This window comes from Macrobrachium nipponense, chromosome 16, assembly GCF_015104395.2.
Source record: "Macrobrachium nipponense isolate FS-2020 chromosome 16, ASM1510439v2, whole genome shotgun sequence".
NCBI lineage: Eukaryota > Metazoa > Arthropoda > Malacostraca > Decapoda > Palaemonidae > Macrobrachium > Macrobrachium nipponense.
Genome location: NC_087209.1, coordinates 77150480 through 77171643, shown reverse-complemented (window position 1 = coordinate 77171643; position 21164 = coordinate 77150480). Strand labels below are relative to the sequence as shown.

Below are 21164 nucleotides of genomic sequence, written 5' to 3'. Positions count from 1 at the left end.
TTTACGAAACTAAGGACTTGGTAACAAATGCAAAAAGGCCATGTTTATAAAACACAGGAAAATGGTCAGTTCTGTAGTGGTAACATTTTAGATTAATGTAAGAAACATGCCACAACAAAACAACAACTGCCATAAAGTTGATGCTTTAACCATGAAGTTGATGCTTTATTATTCTATTCTTAACAACCATTTATATGATTCATTTCATAATATGCAAATTACATCCCTACAAAGGTGAAATACCTTGTACCGTACTGGGAAGGACACCAAATTTATATCATTCTAAAGTATAGGAAAGACAATACTGTACACCGAAATGAAAAGCGACGACATAGGCACCCTCTTTCATATACTACCAGTTGTTGTACAAAATACCAATGGTCAACCAGTGTGCACATTTTCATCCAAGATTTTACTCAGTGTCACTGTCGCTGTGGTCACTGTCACTGCCAAAATCATTGACACTTTTGCTATCTTCTGACACATCACCCTCCTCATCTATGACCTTCTCGAGTATGTCAGTCAAACTTGAGGATAATGGTGTTCCCGAAAATTGCTGGGGTTCCTGGCATCCATTTGTCATCATCCAACCCTGATCCCTAGTTGGATGGGGGATTGCTGGCTTTAGAGAGTGTGCTCTCTTCCATGTTCTGACTTGATAACTAACTCTCCTGATATGTTCTGAAGGCAAACTCTTGGTGGAGGAAGTACAAAAAGATCAATATTTTTCTTAGTGTCAAACGAATTTCTTGGGTCCCCACATTTTGAAACAAGCATTTTGTATCTTAGGGTGGTCATATTCTTCTGTCTTTGTATTCCACTGTATATTACACATGTGAATTCCTCAAGAACGAGGAAGAGGTCATCAGTAATCTCCCTGGACTCCCCAAGGCATTTGCATACTTCTTGATACCGAGGTTTTTTTCTGAAGTATCTACAGTGGCTTTACTTTGCCTTTGGAGGAGATGGTCATGTCACTTCTAATGTAGGCATGTAGGCCAAGCAGGGCAGCACAATAGTTGGGAGTGAATTCTTTTGATAGGTCACAGACATCAATCAAACTTCCCTTATTAGCAGGTCTGTATAAAAAAAAACATTTACAACCAGGGACTTCTTATAAAGGGAGTGGAATATACGGATCTGAGACAACCTGATCATGCTGGACATTCTTATTCATGATACAATAACATATATGCATTGACTCACTTCCTGATAGAACACTGGCGTACTGGTCAAAGTTGTCAAAGTGAATCACCATCAGGGTTATGTACAATCTTTGGAATAAGAAGGCTGGGGGGCCTCTTCCAGTGCAGTACTAAGGGCAATTCTTAGTTCAAGAGAAAAGAACCATTTTCAGCATGCACAAGTTTGTTCATGAGTGTATTGCGTCGAGCTGCAGAAGAAGTGACACAGAGCAATGCAGACTAAAATATCATTTGGCAATTTCATTTCTTCTTTGACTGCTGCACGGCAGCTTTCCTGTCTTCTCTGATGCTGGAAGTGAGTCATTACCACTAATCAAAACCCAGAGGAACTTCTGAAAAGTATCAAATACTGGATTTTCCGTTGCTTATAGATATGCAGTAGCCAGTGGCCATGACATGTCACTGGCTTTCAAAAGGCATCTTTGATTATCAGGAGTATTTGATGGGCTACATCATCAATTTGATTTGAGCCAGGCCTATGCAATGAATAGATATTTTTCACCAGCAGTAGAAAGGTCATGGTTATTGCTTAACATCAAGGAAGATTGCCACTTACCACCCTTTCCATCAAGGGGAACAATACTCAGTTTTTCTGAATATATTTCATGTTTTTCCAACCTCATTTTTAATGTTTCTGTTTTGTAGTTAAGATTTGCAAAAGGTGTCTTTGATAAGTGTTTTATGTACAGGTCTCTAAGATCAGTAATTTTCATTATTTTTTTACTAATGACTATTTTCCGTTCGTTAACTTCACATACCTTTGAAAAAAAAATTCATACACTTTTTTGCATTCTTTTGCCTCTTGTTTAGCTTCCTCATCAGTACGCTGCCATGTTGATCTGTCATGGTATTTCATACAGCAATATTTATGGTATCATGCCTCAAAAGTGCATAGATTGTATCCTTGAATATGTCTAGTGGGTGAGTTTTTCGTCACCTCTCTGCTCTGCTATAACAGAGATTGTACCCCAACCCCCATGGGAAAAGTATGACAGACTCTCACTGTTCTACGGTTCTTTGACTAAAACTTTCTTTTTCTCATAGCCTTCACAGAAGATGCAGCTCTGTTAAAATAATATCTTGTCCATCAGTAAGGTACTGACAGGTTTTAGATAGTCTGAATTACTTGTGAATCTCTAGTAGCATTCACGATGGTAACCATGCTTTTCATCTGATCCGGGATTTGCATACAAATTACATCTCACAGATGTGCTGCTCCAGGAGGTTAAGACTGGCGCTTATCCTTGACCTCACAGATAATGTTGAATCATTCCTAGGGATTTTGAAGGTTATCAAAATGGATAAAGTCTGTGGTTTTTGCTCCATTGTAGTGAATGATGCAAACACAGTGACTTGCAGGTGCTGGCCTTTCAAGGTTAGCCTTACTTCTTGGCCTTCTGCTGATGTCTGTGTAGAGATGGCTGGGTAGGAGGCAAGACGGGGAGCTGTCAGCTACTCTCCATTTTAACAAGAGCTATGACGAGACAGGCCTCAGAGTATTTCCCTGAGTGGCACATATTAAGAAACTGAATTGATTTGAATTGTTTGAAAAATAGAGCATTCTAAAGCCAAGCAAAAAATTGCAAACAACATAAATAATGCTCCTTTTTCAAATCATTTACACAAATGCATAGTGCAGGCTTACTTTCACTTTCATGATCAGAGTGAGTTCATTCAATGGCTTGATAAACAGATGCTTACCTATAGGAGAGATTATGTTTGTAAACAAATGAAGCATATTTGGCGCATGTGCAGTACACTGGTGGGCAAAAGCAACCATGGTAGATGATGCTCCCACCTAATTTAACTTAGCCAAGTGTTTTGTGCACAATGTACATGTATGGCAGGGTAAGGTTTCTTTCTTCCTTATTACATTGTATATGTATTCTCGTGTAGTGCCGTATTAATATCCCAGAATATTCTCAAAATTACTTATGTTTTAAATTTTTCAGTCTGTTAAACTTGCACTTATCATGAGATAAAAAAACATTTCATGGCAACAAGTAATATTCAAATAAAAATAAACATTATTTTGCTTTCCATAAAGATTTAGAATGCAGTAGTTTCAAAGAACTTTCACATGAGGACAAGATGTCTGTGTCATTGCACTCTTAACTCTTAATAGTAGAAGGGTCTGTAATTCATTGGTCTATTATATTGATCCATTTTCTGTGAATCCCAACTGTTGCTCCTGTGAAATCTATCGTTATTTTTTACTCTAAATACATGGAATTATAATCATATATATATATATATATATATATATATATATATATATATATATATATAGGTATATGGGTATATGGGTTAAAATAAATAAATATACAGGAACGTGGTGGAGTAATAGTTTTAACTTTTCTTTGTAGTGAAATCGCGTGCATTTTCAGCAGTCTTCCGAAACGAGGTCAACGAAAATATGTAAATCTAAATATTTCTATACACAAATGCTTTTAAGATCGATATTTTGCATAAGATTATATTATTTCAAAAAGATCAACTTCCAATTGAAAGATAGAGCGAATTAGATACGTATGGGTGATAGTGGCGCGGAAACATTATTGGAACGTTGCTCTCAGCAATGGTTGGCAAAGAACTTTCAATGGTGGTGTAGATATGGTGGGTCTACTCTGTGGGTCTTTTGAACTTAGTAATAATATTATTCATTTACAGAGCAATTGCTCTACCATATGCCTCCTGAGTAATTTAGGCAAGGTTACCAAGTGCTCTGTCCCACTGTTCTATTTAATCTTAATTCTCTTTAATTCTTGCTTAAGCTGGACGTTAATGGCTACCAACCCTTATCTCTCCTTTCCTTGTCACTTTCACTGGGAATACGATGCCAGGATACTAGGCTTCCCTTTCCCAACCTATTGTTGCATCCTAAAACAACACATGACTGAACCATTGCTTGGAAATAAGTGTTGCTGTTTGGAAAAGACGTGTTGATGACGTCACGTTGATGACTCCTATTGTGCTCAACATTTATACATTATTTTATGAAGTTGCCTATGTAGTTGTCTGCCAACTGTTTTTGTCAAAATGTGAGAAAAATGTGTTATTCTTAAAGTCATTTATTGTTGATGCATTGCTGTTTATGAGAAGCAAGAGGTGTCACCACCCACTCTTTTTCCCAGTATTGAGCTTCAGTGCTGAAACTGAATGACTTGAAGAAGAAGAAATTTACATATCCATACTCACACTACTCTTCATCCTGACATGTCAGATTGGCGAGTTTACCGAGTGACCAATGTTGCAACATGACCCTTTCATTTTACATCTGTTAAACTTTGTATGGATCCAAATTGCATGTTATGGAATGGATTATATAAATGGTTCACTTTTACTGCTACATTACTGACTATTACCTTGCATTTTTAAAATATGATCTTCTTTCCTTTGTCACATATTCCTTAGTTTGGCAAATAATTGAACATTAGTGGGTTAAATGTGCAAAGGAATGTCTGATGTATATTGTAGGTTGCTAGCTGAATAATATCCTAGTTCAATGCTACAGTGGCTACACATACGCCAAAATGTCAGGTTTTAGCAGTATCTAATATTTGTGACTTTATTTTATTTCATTTGACCACATTATAGATGCATTTGCATATCAAACCACACTGCCCTATAGAGTGGCTCAAGACAAACATTTTGTTAGGTATTCGCTACTCTGTGACCTGAATATTCGGTCCAGAGTTATGTCAATTTGTGTTCCCTTTATCCCAAAAGTGAATGTGGTGTTGAGTCCCTATATTTTCAGTGGATAATATATATATATATATATATATATATATATATAATATATATATGTATATATATATATATATATATATATATATATATATATATATATATATATATTACTTAAAACTACATCATTTTTGTCAGTTTTAGGGAGTACACAGTGAGCCACCTCAGCCCACAGAGTAATTCATGGTGACATTGCATAGTGCATGGCGTGATTGATATATCCAGTGCTGTAGCAGTGAATTTTGAGTGCCTTGTGATAATCCTTGGTGAGAATTTTAATATCATAATTATAACACATGCTTGCTGTATGTTCTGAATTATCACTGGGGCCAGTTCTGAGCGTCACTACATTAAAGGATATGACAAATCTTCCATAGGTTTGTCTCCAATTGCTGTGTATCAGCTTTTGGTTTGCATTTCCTGCAGAGTAAATGAATTTCGTGAGATCCATGTGCTCGGAATATATGGGGTATCAGTTGCCACAAAGGAACCTGTATGAGAAGAGGGGAGAGCAAATATTAGAGGCTCAGCAGGCATTAGACACTTGGCCCTTTTCCCCTTCCTGAATGCCATTTGACCTTCTAAGAGGAAGAAACTTTATTTTACTTCCCCCCCCCCCCTTTTTTTTTACCTGTGTTATGCATCAAAACCCACCAGTCACTGAGCTTCTTCTTATGAGGAAATTCGGCATAGAAGTTTCCTTGTCACTCTCCAATTTATTTATCATAACATTTGCCTTTTAGTTCTGTAAGACCTAGTCACTTGGAAATCCCTGCAGAGAAAAATGTAACCTGAAGAAATAACCTGTATTCCTTTCCTCTGATGGGTGTGACTTAGGCTATGATTCTGGGCATGACTAGCTATCCTGTGGCCAGCACAAGAATTGTGACAGCAGAGGAAGGGTAAGGTAGCTGGTAGTGCTCTCCCTCACCATCATCATCTGCTTCACTGTCTGCTTACAACTTGACCTTGCTATCTTTCCCTATGCTACCATCAAAGGGAAGGGGATGTCTAATCCATACAACTCGTTTGCTATCCATTTACTCAATCCACAGATTGGTTTAAGCAGTTGCAACAACCTACTCGTGTTCTCTTTGTCCTTCCACAGTCTGATGGCCATGGTGAGAGAAAACACCTCAACTCTTTGCACTGCAACTCCTGAGGACTGCAGTGAGGAGGTTAGCACATGATATGCTAAAGCGCATGTGAGCTGAGTAAGGCTCTAGATAGGTTCGCTACCTGACCCTGGCACATAATCAAGTTGGGCTCAGGACTCTGAGTTTGGAGCGTGACTTGTGCATAACATGAGGGGAGTACTTCTTTTTGCACTGCAACTCTAGTCATGCAGAAAAGGGTTACACAACCCTTTCATGCTGCTAGTTCATTCCTGGGTGCTTGGTTTATGAATCTAGTTTTCTGTTGGCAATGATGTTTGTTTTTGCACTCTCTCTTTATCCATGGTCAGACAATTGTGGTGGACAGTCAGTCAAATAAGGCAATTATTCTCAAAACTCCCCAGGGTCACATGGAGAGGGTTAGTGGAAAATTTGCTAATGGTGTAAGTTGCACAAGCAGAGCTCTATTCAGGCTCACTGCCTGAGCCAGACTCAGTGCCCTAGCCAGGCTTTCTAAGGAACCACATTTGCTACTAAGCCAGGCTCAAGACAACTAAACAGTCTCACTGCCCAACCCAAGTTCATGACAGAGCAGGTCTACAGAGCTTAGCATATGAATCTTGTGTACTGTGAGCCACGCTCACAAAGTCACAATTGCTAATGAGGCTTGCAACCCATACTCATCACTAATGAGGCATGTAACTTATTCATATCACTAGCTGGGTTAGTGTGACCTGTTAGTTAAGTAGTGGCCCCAATCAATGGTTCACATTATTCCTTCCCAGCTCTCTTTTGGAATCTTAGGGGTAAGCTGCATCATTTTCATAATTGGCACATTTGCCCTGTTCAATGTGTGTGCAATCCAAGTTAACCCTACTCAGGGAGAGCTCTTTGAACTCTGCTACCTCTTGTGGGTGAGACTGGCTGGAAGGAACTGTTCTTGATTATCAGTCAGTTTTATGAATTTGGGTAATCATTATTTTGTTATTTTCATTAAATAGGTTAGTGAAGTAAGTACTGTATAGGCATTATACATTAAAGAATTGTAAACAATGGTGGTTGTTGTTATGATGTCATAAAACGTACGGAAGACGGGAGTTAGAAAAACGGTGATGGGAGGGGTGTAATGTGTTAGTGGTGGTGGCGGAACGTTGTGAGCACTTTTCTTTGTGGTTCGTTGGTCGATTTGTAAGGCTTTCCTTTGTTTGTTGTGGTCGTGAACTGGCCTGAGCGAGAAGTGCAATGGGAACAGGTGCGCAAACTGAGTAATGGTTGCATATTGGTTGGGCTGGGTGTATATTCAGTTCTGACAGTGACTTCTCCACAGCACAAAGACCTCTCACAGCCGAAGGTCCAATTCCAGCATGCGTCAATCACAATGGAAACTCCCCATTCAGGTTTTAATTCTCTCAGAGTGAGAGATCACATTTTCTCAGTCACCCTGCAAAATGTTTGCCTACACATACCATCCACCATGATTTGAGGAAGTTTCTTCAGTTAGTAAACCATTTAGACAGTCTTTTAATTCAGAACCCTTTGCTTTGGTCTAGTGATGACCCCACAGGCCTTCAAAAGAGGGGTTGGGACTGGTCTCAGCCTGGACCCACTCCAAGGAGATAAATTAGAGGAGGAATCTGAATGATTAATGATTCCCACCTTGTTGAAGCAAAAGTTATTGAAGAATGAACAAAGGTGGCTGTCTTTGCCAGGAGTTGTGAATAATAGCTGATCAGCAATAGTCTGACTTAGCCCCAAAACAGAAAATCAAGTATCTGGGGATGATCCTAGATGTGGTGAAAGTGAAGGACTGCCTGGCTCTGGCAAGGATAGATGGCCCAAGACAGGAATTCCTCAAAGGGCATGCAGTCCTACTTGTGATCTTGCTCTTAAACTCTGGATACGATTTCAAATCATGATACTGACATCAGAATTTCTTCATATTCTTTCATTTAGATCATAGGCTTAGTAGTATATCCTAAAGTGTGAAGAATTCGAGAAGTTGAGAGGGCATTGTGTCTATTACTATCAGATATGCATCTGGTAAAATCAACCAGTAGATTCTATGTAGACTTCTAGCACAGTAAGGGTAGTAATTTTAGGCCACCTAATATCCCCAGACAAACTTGTCTTGAAGAGGAGTCACTCGCTGTTCCTACAGTGGTAGTGGAAGGCGAACTAGTCACTCTCAAAGAAACATATCAGGTAGCCACTGCCTCTCAGCAAAGAAATAAGGGAAGACCTGCGGTGGTGGTTGGAGGACATTGACCCTTGGCAGGGAGTCTCCCCAAGTGCCAGACCCCTGGGACAACTGCTGCTCTCAGATGTACCCCACAAAAGAATGGGGCAAATATCTGAATGGAGATATCATTTTAGGGACATGGGGTAAAGAACTGAAAAAGGTACTCATAAATGTGTTGAAAATGACAGCAGTGTGTTTGGCCTTCATAGCTTCAAGCAGACTCTGAGGGAGTACCAGGTGGTGACACTAAAAGGTTTAACCGACATAGAGGCTTACATCAACAAGCAAGAGGCACAATCTCTCTTAACCTGTGCCATATGGCAGACAGATACACAACTGGGTGGAGTCAATGTAGATCTGAAAGCCAGACATATCCCGAAGAAGAGAATCATTATGGCACATCAGCTAAGTAGGTGGGACCCAACAGTGAGGCTGGAATGGTCCCTACATCAGGAAGCTTAAAAAAACTGTTCATAAGGTGGATGTCCAATGGTCAGTGTGTTTACCACAAGGATGAGCACAAAACTACTTATTTTTTGCTTCTCAGCCCAAGGTCTAAAGACAGCAATGCAGGATGCATTCCAGCAACCATGAGACAATATGGACACCTAATTCTCACATCTGTTCAATCTGCCCTGTCGAGTGATAAAGTGTTTTCACAACACTAGGTTTTCAAGTAACACATGTAGCTCCACAGTGGATGCACAGAGAGTGGTACACAGACATACTGTCATAGCTAGTGGAGGTTCTTAGGCAACTACTACCATGGTCAACCGTCCTCATACAGCTGCAAGTCCAAGGGTACCAATAAAGGATACACTCTGCTTTCATGAGTAAAAGCTATTCAGCAACTCCCATGAAGGAGAGGTGTATGTAGAAAAAAACAGTGAAGGAGATGATGATCACCCTCTGGCAATCCTACTCAATTTATATCAGAGAAAATGAGCAATTATCTATGGCTGGTGTCATCAAAGGGACCAACCTCCACTCGACACATAGCTTCAGCAAGCAGGAGACATCATGGTCCACCAGAGACAGAAGAAGAGCCTGTCAACATCAGCGATTAAGGATAGTTGGGTGGCCCCTCTCCAAGTCCTCAGGTCAAGGAGTTACAGCAGATACTTATGCTGATAAGAAGCTTGGAGCATTCATTCCCACCAAGGTATGGAAACCATTTGAGTGAGATAAGACAAAGTTGCTGGAGGGTCAGCAAGGGTCCCCTTATGAATCATTTCAGAAAGCATTAGCCAGACACCTAATCCATGAAATATTCTTCTCAGAGACCCAAGTATCAGCCAAGAGAATAGGTGAGATATATGGCCTGTCATACCAAGCCTCCCACTCAGAATGGAGGAGACCACTCACGTTTTTCCTTGGGGTTCATAGCCAAAACGTAGAACCAATCAGCCCCAGAAATGTAATCCAAGAGCATTCTCTGCCTCTTCCCTCTGGGACTTTGTGGATGGAGAAGAGAAAGAGTGACATTGCGCCTAGTACATGCTGTCAAACTGCACATGAAGTGGATGGAAGTCCAGAGACCAAAATGTAGATGTCTGTTTGTGAACACTGGTAAGAATATGAAGGAGCTTTCTAAAACATCATCTCCTTCTGGATGAGGGAGGTGATAAACACGGTCTACAAATCCAACCCAAGGGTCCAAAGCTCCCACAAGTAAGGTCAAAGCTCACAACATCAGCAACATAGGTCCCATGGTCTTTTTGCATAAAAAAACATTAAGCTATGGAAGCAATGAAAGTAATAGTCTGAAGAAGCTACACAATCTTCACAACATTCTACCTTAGAGACCTTGCCCACAAGTCCCGAATAGGTTTGTGCTTGGACTGGTGGTGGTTGTTCAGCAAGCAGGGTGATGGAAGGGGCTGCCCAATATTTCACACATCCTTCTTACAGGCTAAGTAACAATGTAGGTTGGATTTGCAGATTAGAGTACAAGACAAACTAGAGCAGAGTAATGGAAGCGGCAGTAAAAGACACTGCACTACCACTCAGTATAAGGGAGGAAACAGAAGGCAATAGCAAACCTATTGGTCCTATGACCCACAGAGGGACACCCTACAAGAAAATTTCTTGAGACTACCAGAAGTGACAGGAGGAGCGATGGGGCAATGATGTTAGAGATGTGGACATGGCCTCCTGATCTCTCAGAGGGCAACAAAGTAAGGAGTCAGGGTTGCAGGATCCAGACCCAGTGGACTGAATTAGGTATTCCACCCTCAGTAGTAGCATTGGAGTGAATACTGCATCTCACCTAAAGGGTGAGTCTCCATATAGAAAGGCAGAGTGTTTGTATTTTACTAGTGTTTGTATTTTGCTAGGTATAAAAACTGTGGTTTTTCATATAGGACGAAATCCATCTCTTCCACCTGCTTCATACTGCTTTCTGAGGAGGTAATATACACTCAGATGGGTCGGAAGCAACAATAATGAAAGTGGGTTGGGGAGAGGAGACCATCATGCTCTAGGTCTACCTGCATTATTCTATTGTTTTCTCAGTTAGTACACAGCTTTCAATGTATTTGTAGAAGGACTCCATAAATGGAGGGCTATGGTTTACATACCTATGAGAAATAGAAATTACTTTTAAAATTTGTCATTATGTGTAGGTTGTACAATGCCTGGATCCCGTGCTATTGCAGTTTCTATCATTATAACTGATATACGCTGATTTATACAAAGTTTTACACCAGATTGAAATACAAGATTTCATTCTAAAATGGGACCACTCACACATTAACAAAATTCTAATTCATTTCTCATATAAAGAGAAGCACAAAATCAACTTAAATTTTGTTGCTTTCAGGTAAATGGCACCTTGGTATGAATTGCGGGTTGTTAGGCCGTGAATGCGATGGGCCTAAGAAGCATGGCTTCCAACATTTTTATGGAATGCCCGCCTCACTGATGGCGGAATTCAGAGGGAACCACCCATTTTGGATAATAGACTTCAATCAGCCTCTTCATCAGGTACCTTGAACGCGAAGGCTAACTTACTAGAGCCACTCCTCCAAGAGGAAAAGAATCGTGTGAGAAAAAGTAAAGTGCTTGTGCGCATGTACCTATTGTATGTATGCTCTATATATATATATATATATATATATATATATATATATATATATATATATATATATGATATATATGTATATATATATATATATATATATATATATATATATATGTATATAATATATATATATATATGAATAACTTGATCTGATCACGAAGTATATAAAACGTGATGCTGTGTATATATAAAGGTTTTTTGCCACGAAGGAAAAAATAAAAAGCGAGATAGCCAAGTACTTTCGGTCCTGTTCGGACCCCGAACAGGACCGAAAGTACTTGGCTATCTCGCTTTTTCATTTTTTCCTTCGTGGCAAAAAACCTTTATATATATATATATATATATATATATATATACTATACATATATATATATATATATATATATATATATATATATATATATATATATATATATAATATAAGAGAATACCACAGGTAAATGATAGCCAGAAAGTCAGTACCAAGTGCTTTCTCCTTTATTCAAACATTGGCGGCGCACAAATGGAATACAGTTGAAAAGAAAGTCACAAGGATAACAAAAAGATCATGAATACCAGATGATTAATTGACAAATAAAGTCTAAATCAAAGAGATGATCCAGGATAATCTGAGATCAAGTGGTCACAAACTAAAACCGTAGATGTAACCATAAGAGATGCTGAAGCTTACTCATACAAAGCTTATATTTATCTACAAGTTTTTTTAATTATGAAGGCATCGAGTTTTAACAAACCAAGAGTTAAATTTAGAGCACTCACATGATTTAACCTGATGAAACAAGATTCAAAGATGTTCCTGTTAACTGTGTCGCTACACGGCATTAAGGATCTTGCCTGACTCCAGTTAACAGGATGATCTAAATCTAAATGTGTACGAATAATGCCTTCGATATTTGGCCAATTCTCACAGAATATTGGTTTTGTTTGATTCGTTGTGAAAGTCTTTCCAGTTCGTCCGTAATAAATTTTATTATACTTTTTACCAGGAATTTCATATATGCAGCCAGAAATATCTTTAGGAGACTTTTTTATTACTAAATTCTTAACATAAATATTACTGAAAACAACAGTTATGTCGAAAGACTTCAATATTCCAGGAATTTCTAAAAAAGATTTTCATCATATCATATGGTAATCTGATAATGTATAATGTATGATGGAAGGTTTTTAGAAATTCCTAGAATTTTAGATTTAAGTCTTGGTTTGGTTAAATCGATACTTTCATAATTAATATAAGCAACAATTTTAATATATTCAGTTTCATACATGTGACCGCCGCGTGATCCCGGATTATCCTAGATTATCTCTTTGATTTTCAGCCTTTTGACAATTAACCATCTGGTATTCTTGATCTTTTTCTTGACCTTATAACCTTCTATCAAACTGTATTTCATTTTTGTCCCGTCAATACCTGAATATGGGCGAAAGTGCTTGGTACTGACTTTCTGCCTATCATTTGCCTGTGGTATTCGCTTATATAATAAAGTCTAGTGCATCAACTGTGATTTTTTAAGCAACCATATATATATATATATCATTCAAGCTACAAATGTCCTTTAATATCTAAATTCACGTTTACCTCCCAAATGATATATTTTTCATATATGTACCGAAGGGGAATTTTTTAATTGATAATAATTTCGTCCCCCCATGGGTGACTTGTAAGGTCAGAATCGATATGAACTTATAGCGTCTCTGTTGGCTGATTGGATAGCGTCACTGACCGTCCTGATTTCGTCCCCGTCCCACTTGGACGGTGGTTCGATCCCATGGGACGACAAATTATTATCAATTAAAAAAATTCCCCTTCGGTACATATATGAAAATATATCATTTGGGAGGTAAAGTGAATTTAGAATATTAAAGGACATTTGTAGCTTGAATTGATATATAAATGGATCACGGTTCGATGTGATAATTATTCATCTATATATATATATATATATTATATAATTGTAATTATTATATATAATACTATATATTTACTTTATATATATATATTATATTATATATATATTACCTAATATATATATATATATATATATATATATATATATATATATATATATATATCATAATATATATATATATATATATATATATAAATAAAGTTTTTTGCCACGAAGAAAAAAAGGAAAAAGCGACTCGCTTTTTCATTTTTTCCTTCGTGGCAAAAAACCTTTATTTATACATAGCATCACGTTTTATATACTTCGTGATCAAGTTATTCATAAATATATATATATACATATATATATATATATATCTATATATATATATATATTATATATATATATATATATATATGGTAGTTTGTCATAAATGTTAGCCGTTTCGCTTTAATATTTTGAAATACTAATCCAATAAACACTTTGCCATATATAATTCTTTTAGGTGTAATTTATTTCCAACGTGAAAGTAACACGGTTTAATGAGTTATACATGGATATATACTATATATTTTATAGATGCAGATATATACATATGTATACATATATATATATATATATATATATATATATATATATGTATATATATATATTATAGATATATATATATATATATATATATATATATATATATATATATGATATATAAAGGTTTTTTGCCACGAAGGAAAAAATGAAGAAGCGCGATAGCCGAGTACTCGGCTATCGCGCTTTTTCATTTTTTCCTTCGTAGCAAAAAACTTTTATTTATACATAGCATCACGTTTTATATACTTTGTGATCAAGTTATTCATATATATATATATATATATATATATATATATATATATATATATATATATATATGTGTGTGTGTGTGTGTGTGTGTGTTCATACATATATACAATTATACATAGATGTAATGAATGGCATTGTTGCTTCCAAAAAGTCAAATCTTTATTAACATTAAGATGGCCAATACAAAGCTCAGCATATGTAGTCAAAAACTTTTTCCTCCACCACCGTTTCAGGAACACAATTCCCATTATCTCTGTGGGAATTGTGTTCCTGTAATGGCGAAGAGACTGAATTAAAAACAGATATGCAGAAGTCTCTGCTGGCCATCTAATTCTCTTTATATACTTGTATTGGGACAAGAACGGTGCAGTAGCAATACAAAAGATTTTTATTAGTTTATATGTATACAAGATGGGAATGCTAATGAAGAGGGTGGAAAGTAGTGGACAGGAAGAAGAATCTCTATCTTCTCTTGACTATCAGGGTTTAGTTTTAAATACTAATGGCTGCACTCGCCTGACCTGTGCGACGCTGGTTAACAACTATCTAGAGAGCTTCAAGGGTCTTCACATATCCCGTACTATAGTTTTTTGCGAACAGTTAAATGTCTTTGTAAATGTCTAGTCTCTTACGAGGGGAGTAAGCCAACAATCTACTTTGTTATTGTTGTTGTTGGGGGTTAGGGGGAAGCCGGGTAGAAAGCCTAAAAAGGTCTGAAGAAGGTATATCGCGTTGAGTTAAAAGTTACAAGAATTTTGGGATAGCATATTTATGATTTATTTATTAGAATGAAAAGTAAAAAATAAATATTGTGCTGGTTAAAAGTACAGAAGAATTATATCTAATAAAATGTAGCATATTTATTTCATATTCCTTAGTGAAAGAATGCTCTATTTGACAGTAGATTTTAGCCCGAGCCCGAGCAAGCTGGAGGACGGATCACGCCTTGTTTTTATAATTGCTATGAATTAATTTTTTTTTCGGATGTCTGAGGAGATTAAATCTCTGGTCTCTCAGACTACAGGTTATTTCAATGATCACACTGGTCATCTTTTCGAGATTTCCAATATCAATCAGAGAATGGGTGATTCTGATAACTAAGATTTAGGAACAGAGACAGTAATTTCACAGTACTAATTCAAGATCATCAAAGACTTGAATTATAGCACAGAATTTATTTTAAAAATCCAAACTAAATAGTACACGACAAAAATTAAGCAAAGAATGAATTAATCCCTAACTTAACGCAGATAAATCAGTAATTACTTAAAATTTTTAAAAAATGAGAAGAAAACCAATAAAGACCCACAAATAAGAACTAAAAATTCATCAACACATGTGACAAGCATCTCACAAAATGTCATAAAAAGAAAAAAATGGCAATCAATGGAATTAATAATTCAGGTAACTTTCAAAACAACCCATTTGAAGCACAGTAGTCACGAGATCAAAGATATAATTGAGCCAGCATATCTAAAATGATCACAGCAGATTCAATGATAGAGAGACTGGTAAACGCCATGCTATCTACTGTTGAGCGGCTGAATAAACACACAAAATCAAATAGAATAACAACGAAGAAGCTAAAGAATGTATACACTTGATATGGGGCAATAACCTACGACGACACTACATTGACGCAATAAAGTCTTCTCTTAAAGACTTTGGTAGCAACAATACATGCATCAACTTTAACACTAATCTTGGAAGAGGAAAGGATTCGAAAACCGAGTCAAATAGAGTGACAAATAACGGCAACATCACAGAAATGGACTCCAGGTCTCACTCCGATCATGTGCAGTCGGCATAATCTTTACTCTGGGCAAATACATAAAAATGCACAGGCACGATTGACACAAAAATATCAGCACAGTTACCGCAGAAGTTGACATCAGCCATAATATGACGACAGTGTGATTTCTTTGGCAACACGTCGATATTTATTTAAGAATAACTCTTCTTTTCATACGCTGCTCTAGCAACTTAATAAACCTGCTTTCACATAGCAACATAAATGAAAAATAAATAAATAAATAAAAAAATAAAGGCTTACGTGCAGTTTGGTTCATGGAAAACTACACAATGGGACAATTCAACAGGTCATTCAGGGACACTATTGTTCTTATGAACGCGACGCAAGACTACGTGATTCTGCACCCTAATCTCATATAAAGCTATAAAGCACGGAGCCTTAATCTAGATCTCAGCAATGCTTTACAACAGCGGAATACTATGTCACTCAGACGAGTGTTTCAATGTGACATGGAAAAGAAATTCTCATTTCGTTTTCCCTGGGAGAAAATCAACTCAACACCCTTTGGCTAGTGAAAGGATTTGGGGATTGTCAATAAGGATCAGTTTTTCTCGTTCAAACAGTCAAGTGTCTCGAAAACAAAGGCAGCATATTACTTTAAAACAGGGGTTATTATAGTATTCTGCTATGACTTTGAATTAAAGGAAGTCAATTGAAAAGAAAGGAAGTAAAAAACTGCGTGATTTTATTTATTTTAAATAACGTTAATGACGGTCTTAAATGGATGAAAAGGCAACGGGTACATATGGCCAGAATTGTACAAATTTTCATTCTGAAAATATAACTATTCGTAAGGAGCCCCAATACACAATGCGGACCAAATTACAATGTCATTCATACATTATATTAATAAACGTTCACAGGACAATTGCTCAAGTTTCAGAAACACACACAACCACATATCAACTTATGCATCAGAAACTTGGAGCCTTACTAAAGTCTTAGAACATAAGCTAGTTACAACTCCAAGAGCTATGGCAAGAATAATGAAGGGAATAACACTAACAGAGAGAAAAAGAGTAACATGGATACGAGAGCAAACTAAATTAGAGGATACTTTAACAACAAGTAAGAAAAAGAAATGGACGTAGGTCAGATAATAGATAGACAAAAAGAATAACATAATAGGTCCCTGGAGACTACAAACGAAGCAGGGGAAGGAAGAAGTCGATGGATTGACGAGCTGGATAAATTTGCTGGTATAGACTGGCATAGAAACACCATAATCAGATGGGGGTGGAAGGCCATGTTCTGAGGTCTTTGTTCTGCAGTGGACTAGCATCGGCTGATGATGATGATGCTGATGATTATTTTATATATATATATATATCATATCATATATATATATATATATATATATATATATATATATATATAGATATATATATATAATGAATAGGCTTTAGTCGTGTGATGTTTTCAAAAGATTACATGATAAAAACGGAGATCAACCGTCAATTAAAGAAGAAAAGCAAAACTACGCAATTTTACTTTAAAGGATTTTTATTAATGTTTTAAATGGATTAACAAACAACGGGTACATTTATCCACAACCATGCAAAATTTCTAAACTGAAAAGAAAAAAAACATCATAGCACACTTGAACACGATTGAATACAGACAAGTATATTTCAATCGTGAAGAGTTGTGCTATGGTTTTTTTTTCTTCTAGTCTCTTGAATACATCACAGGTCTAAAGCCTTTCTTTTTAAATAAAGTCACATAAACACTGCTTGCAGGAAAAGGCCTTAAAATTGTCAGCTATATAGTCCAAACCACAGCAATAATCCTTTTAAAGGTTTCTTTTAACTATTTCAGGCTCTTGTAGGATCATGGTTGATAAGTGTGCTGACTTTATTCTGCGTCGCACGGAAGATGGAATTTCACTGGATGACAATCCTATTCTTCGGAATCTGCTCGAGTATCCTTTTCCTTATCTCTTGGTTCGTTGGCACCCACTTTCAGTTCCATACACAGAAATGGTGGAAGGTAAGGCAACCAGCGAATTCATTTTATGTGTGAGTGACATCAAAACTACGAGTAATCAATTCTACCTTAATTGATCGTAAGTCCTACACCTCCAAATATGATACTTTTCAATGATATCCTCTTCTTTTACTCAAGTAAAGGAACGGCAAAAATGTAAGGACTATTTCGACCTACTTCCGATAAAATTCCGTGCTTGTCGACATATAAAGAAATATTCCACCAATTGTATCTAAAGAGTTCTCGAAGTAATGCCTCTCTCGTCAGAATTATTCTCCATAATAAACGAGATGCAGTATGTCTCTCCCTCTGAATGTTCTTGATTTCGTGAGGTTTTGATTCTACTTTGCTATTTACATTATCGGTAATAGAATCCTTCGTATACATTTTCAAACAAACTATTGTTCATTCTGCTAGTTCTGCAGTCTCGCGTCCATGACTGATCTCTTAATTTTTTTCTTTAATATTTCCGGTGTCATTAACCTAAATCTTGGCATCGCCAAATTTTTATTAATTAACCAGTAAGTAAATCAAGGAATTTAATGTAACAAGAAATGTTATATCTGAATTTATTGATCCGAGAATATTTCGTATTTTTTTTCCTGTTACCATGTTGGTTTGTATTTACCTATGTTTATTGTTTTGTTTTGATTTCATATTTTGTCTCTAATCTACCGCTATAATTCTCTTTTTACAGGTTTTTCTTCTTTCCTATCTAAGTATTCTCAGTTTCATATCTTCGTGTCCTTCCTTTCCATAGATGCATTTTCTTCTCTGTGGTCGTTTCCTTAACAAATGATCTCTTTGTTTCTAAACAAATACAACCCTTCGTTCTCTACATAGGATGCAGTTTTGAGCGCAATCTGGAAACGGCCGTTTAAACTATTAACAAGGTAGTTAACTGTCAACATGTGGGGGGAGGCTCCGCCCACCTGTGGATCTGCAATCCACTTTGCTTCCGGCCGCCTTACCTGCAAATGTCATTCCTGACTCTGACTACCTTTTGCCGATTTTGCTGGCAATAGCTTGCTGTTTTGCTGAGTATTTTTTTTCTTTGCATGGTTTCTCTTGTACTGTTGAAAAGGAACCAGACCCATGACTTATGTGCCTTTTTCCTCTAAACCTAAGAAGCCTGTTGTTAGGAGGCATTGTCCTGGTAAGGACAACCCATGTAGCAGGTTCCTACAGGAAACACGTAGAACAAAGATAAAACCTTACACAGACTGTTGTGAGTGACCATCTGAACGATGGGTGAAGTTTATGCTGAGGAAGAAGAGATAGAAGTCCCTCTAGTGTCACTGGAGGGTAAAACACAACAGGGGCCACCTAAGTAGATTTTCTATACTTTTCCTCCTCCTTCCAAGATTCCACCTGTTGTTGCTAGCCCTTAGCAGGTTATTTCCCGCTCACTAACTCCCACTAGAAAGCCACCATGGAAGAACCAGTCCTGGCATACCTCTTGAGCCTCCTTTCGTTCTGAGGGTTGAAAGAAAGGACTTCCAACTAGCCTGACATTTTGGCCTATTTTGGGTCTCTTGGGGGAGCAAAGTATCTCAGCCTTGCTTGGCTATCCCTCCTCTGGGAGGATGATCCCAGTGACTACTATTGTAACTGTTACTACTTTGATAATCACAGTTTTTACTGACTCTCTGACTGCCCCCAAGTATACTGTAACCCTGCATGCACCCAACATAGTGTGTCCAGAGTTGTCTTCTTCCTCCATGGGGGCACTTCTTCTCCTTAAGATCTCAGCTTTGACCGGGCAAGAAGAAATCGAAGAAGCATAGGAAGAAGTTGTCATCATTATCTGTCACCATCGTCTGGTTCTTTTGCCTCCTCACCTTCTTTTTCCAAAGCTCCCAAGTGGTGGAGGAGGATGGGAGCTACATCTGGCTCTCCCTGCAGGAAGTCTCAGAAGGCTCCAGCAGTCAATCTTTTTTCTGTGGAGAAGACTGACAGGCTCATGCTATTGGTGCTGAGCGCACTGCTGCACTCGTTGCTACATACACTTATGCAACTACTACCCAGGGTTCCCTAGAACCAAGGCATACCTCCAGTGTGTTGCACCCTACCAGCAAGTTCCAGTGAGAATATGTGAAATTGAGCATGCAGGTGCCAATTCTTCCATCCACACCCCTCATGTTCTTCCATGAGAACAGCTCACTGGGTCCCTGGATAGTGACATGTGCCAAGCAATCCCATCACCAAGACTTAGCAAGAGGAAGTCCCCCATTGCATTCCTCGCCTAGAGGGACCCAGGTGTCTTTTACCCACGAACCCAGACACCCTTGAGGTGCAGTGGCATCCCAGGTCATCATTAGGCTCATCTGTGAGGAAAATGACCTTGAGGAAGGTACCATGGGCTCATCCACAGAAATCTTTTCAACCATCAAGAAGCATTTTAGTTCTCAGAGAGAACCAGGGCCCTGATTGGCTTGTCATGGCCCCAACTTACTAACAGGGTCTTGGATCAGGTGATTTTTTCTGGTTTCTGAGCAAGAAAATTTGCTTAGATCCAGCTGGCATAGTAAGTTACCTAATCATCCCCTGGCTCATCAGAGGAAATACCGTGTACCTACGGATGGTGTCATACTGACACTGCAGATACCTCAGCTCTGATTTATTTGTCTCCCGGCTTTTATTGGACCATCTCTGTAAATAGGGAGTCCCCCTCCAGCAAGGGAGGTGAAAGCTTTGGAATGACCTGCCATATCAGTGCTCCAAGTTGTTTGCTGGTTGAACTTCTGGTCTTTCATTGAGGCAAAATTGCATCCTCTATGGAGTATTGTAGGTCTGAGGAAGATGCTTCCTTCAAGAGATGACTACTGTCTGGAAATAGGGCAATTACCCACCTAGCCCTCCAGACAGCAGACCTGTGTGCCAATTTAGTTGTGAAGAAGCAGGATGAAGTGTTATCACAACCCTCAGGGTACATTGGCAGTGTCGGTATTGGCATTTATAAGTGGACTGGTTCTGGGGTCTACCCCTCTCTTCCCTCGGAACAAGGTAGATGCCGTAGTGGAGGGGGTTCATTCCCAGCAGTATCCTGAATGACCCCCCAGCCTCTGAGAGGTACTGCAACCAAGCCTTCAGGGTCATCTGGTCCCTTATCTTCAGGTCAGAGGAAGTCCCAGGCTTGTATATTTCCTATATAGGATCCCAGGCTTCTTTGATCCCTGTGGGAGAGAGCACTCCATTTTTTTTCAGCCTCACATCTGTTCTTAGAAGGGAAGAGGATACTATGGGCA

The 21164-nt window shown here is 38.0% G+C and overlaps 1 protein-coding gene across 4 annotated transcripts in view; it reads left to right on the top strand.

Annotated features, from left to right (window-relative positions):
- LOC135195836 (arylsulfatase L-like) overlaps positions 1-21164 on the top strand; it is a 50808-nt gene that overhangs the window by 17116 nt on the left and 12528 nt on the right. For all 4 annotated transcript variants that reach the window (XM_064222350.1, XM_064222347.1, XM_064222348.1 and 1 more), the window contains exons 5-6: positions 11131-11294; positions 17749-17919. In XM_064222350.1, coding sequence (XP_064078420.1) covers positions 11131-11294; positions 17749-17919 — 335 coding nt within the window. The remainder of the gene's footprint in view (positions 1-11130; positions 11295-17748; positions 17920-21164) is intronic.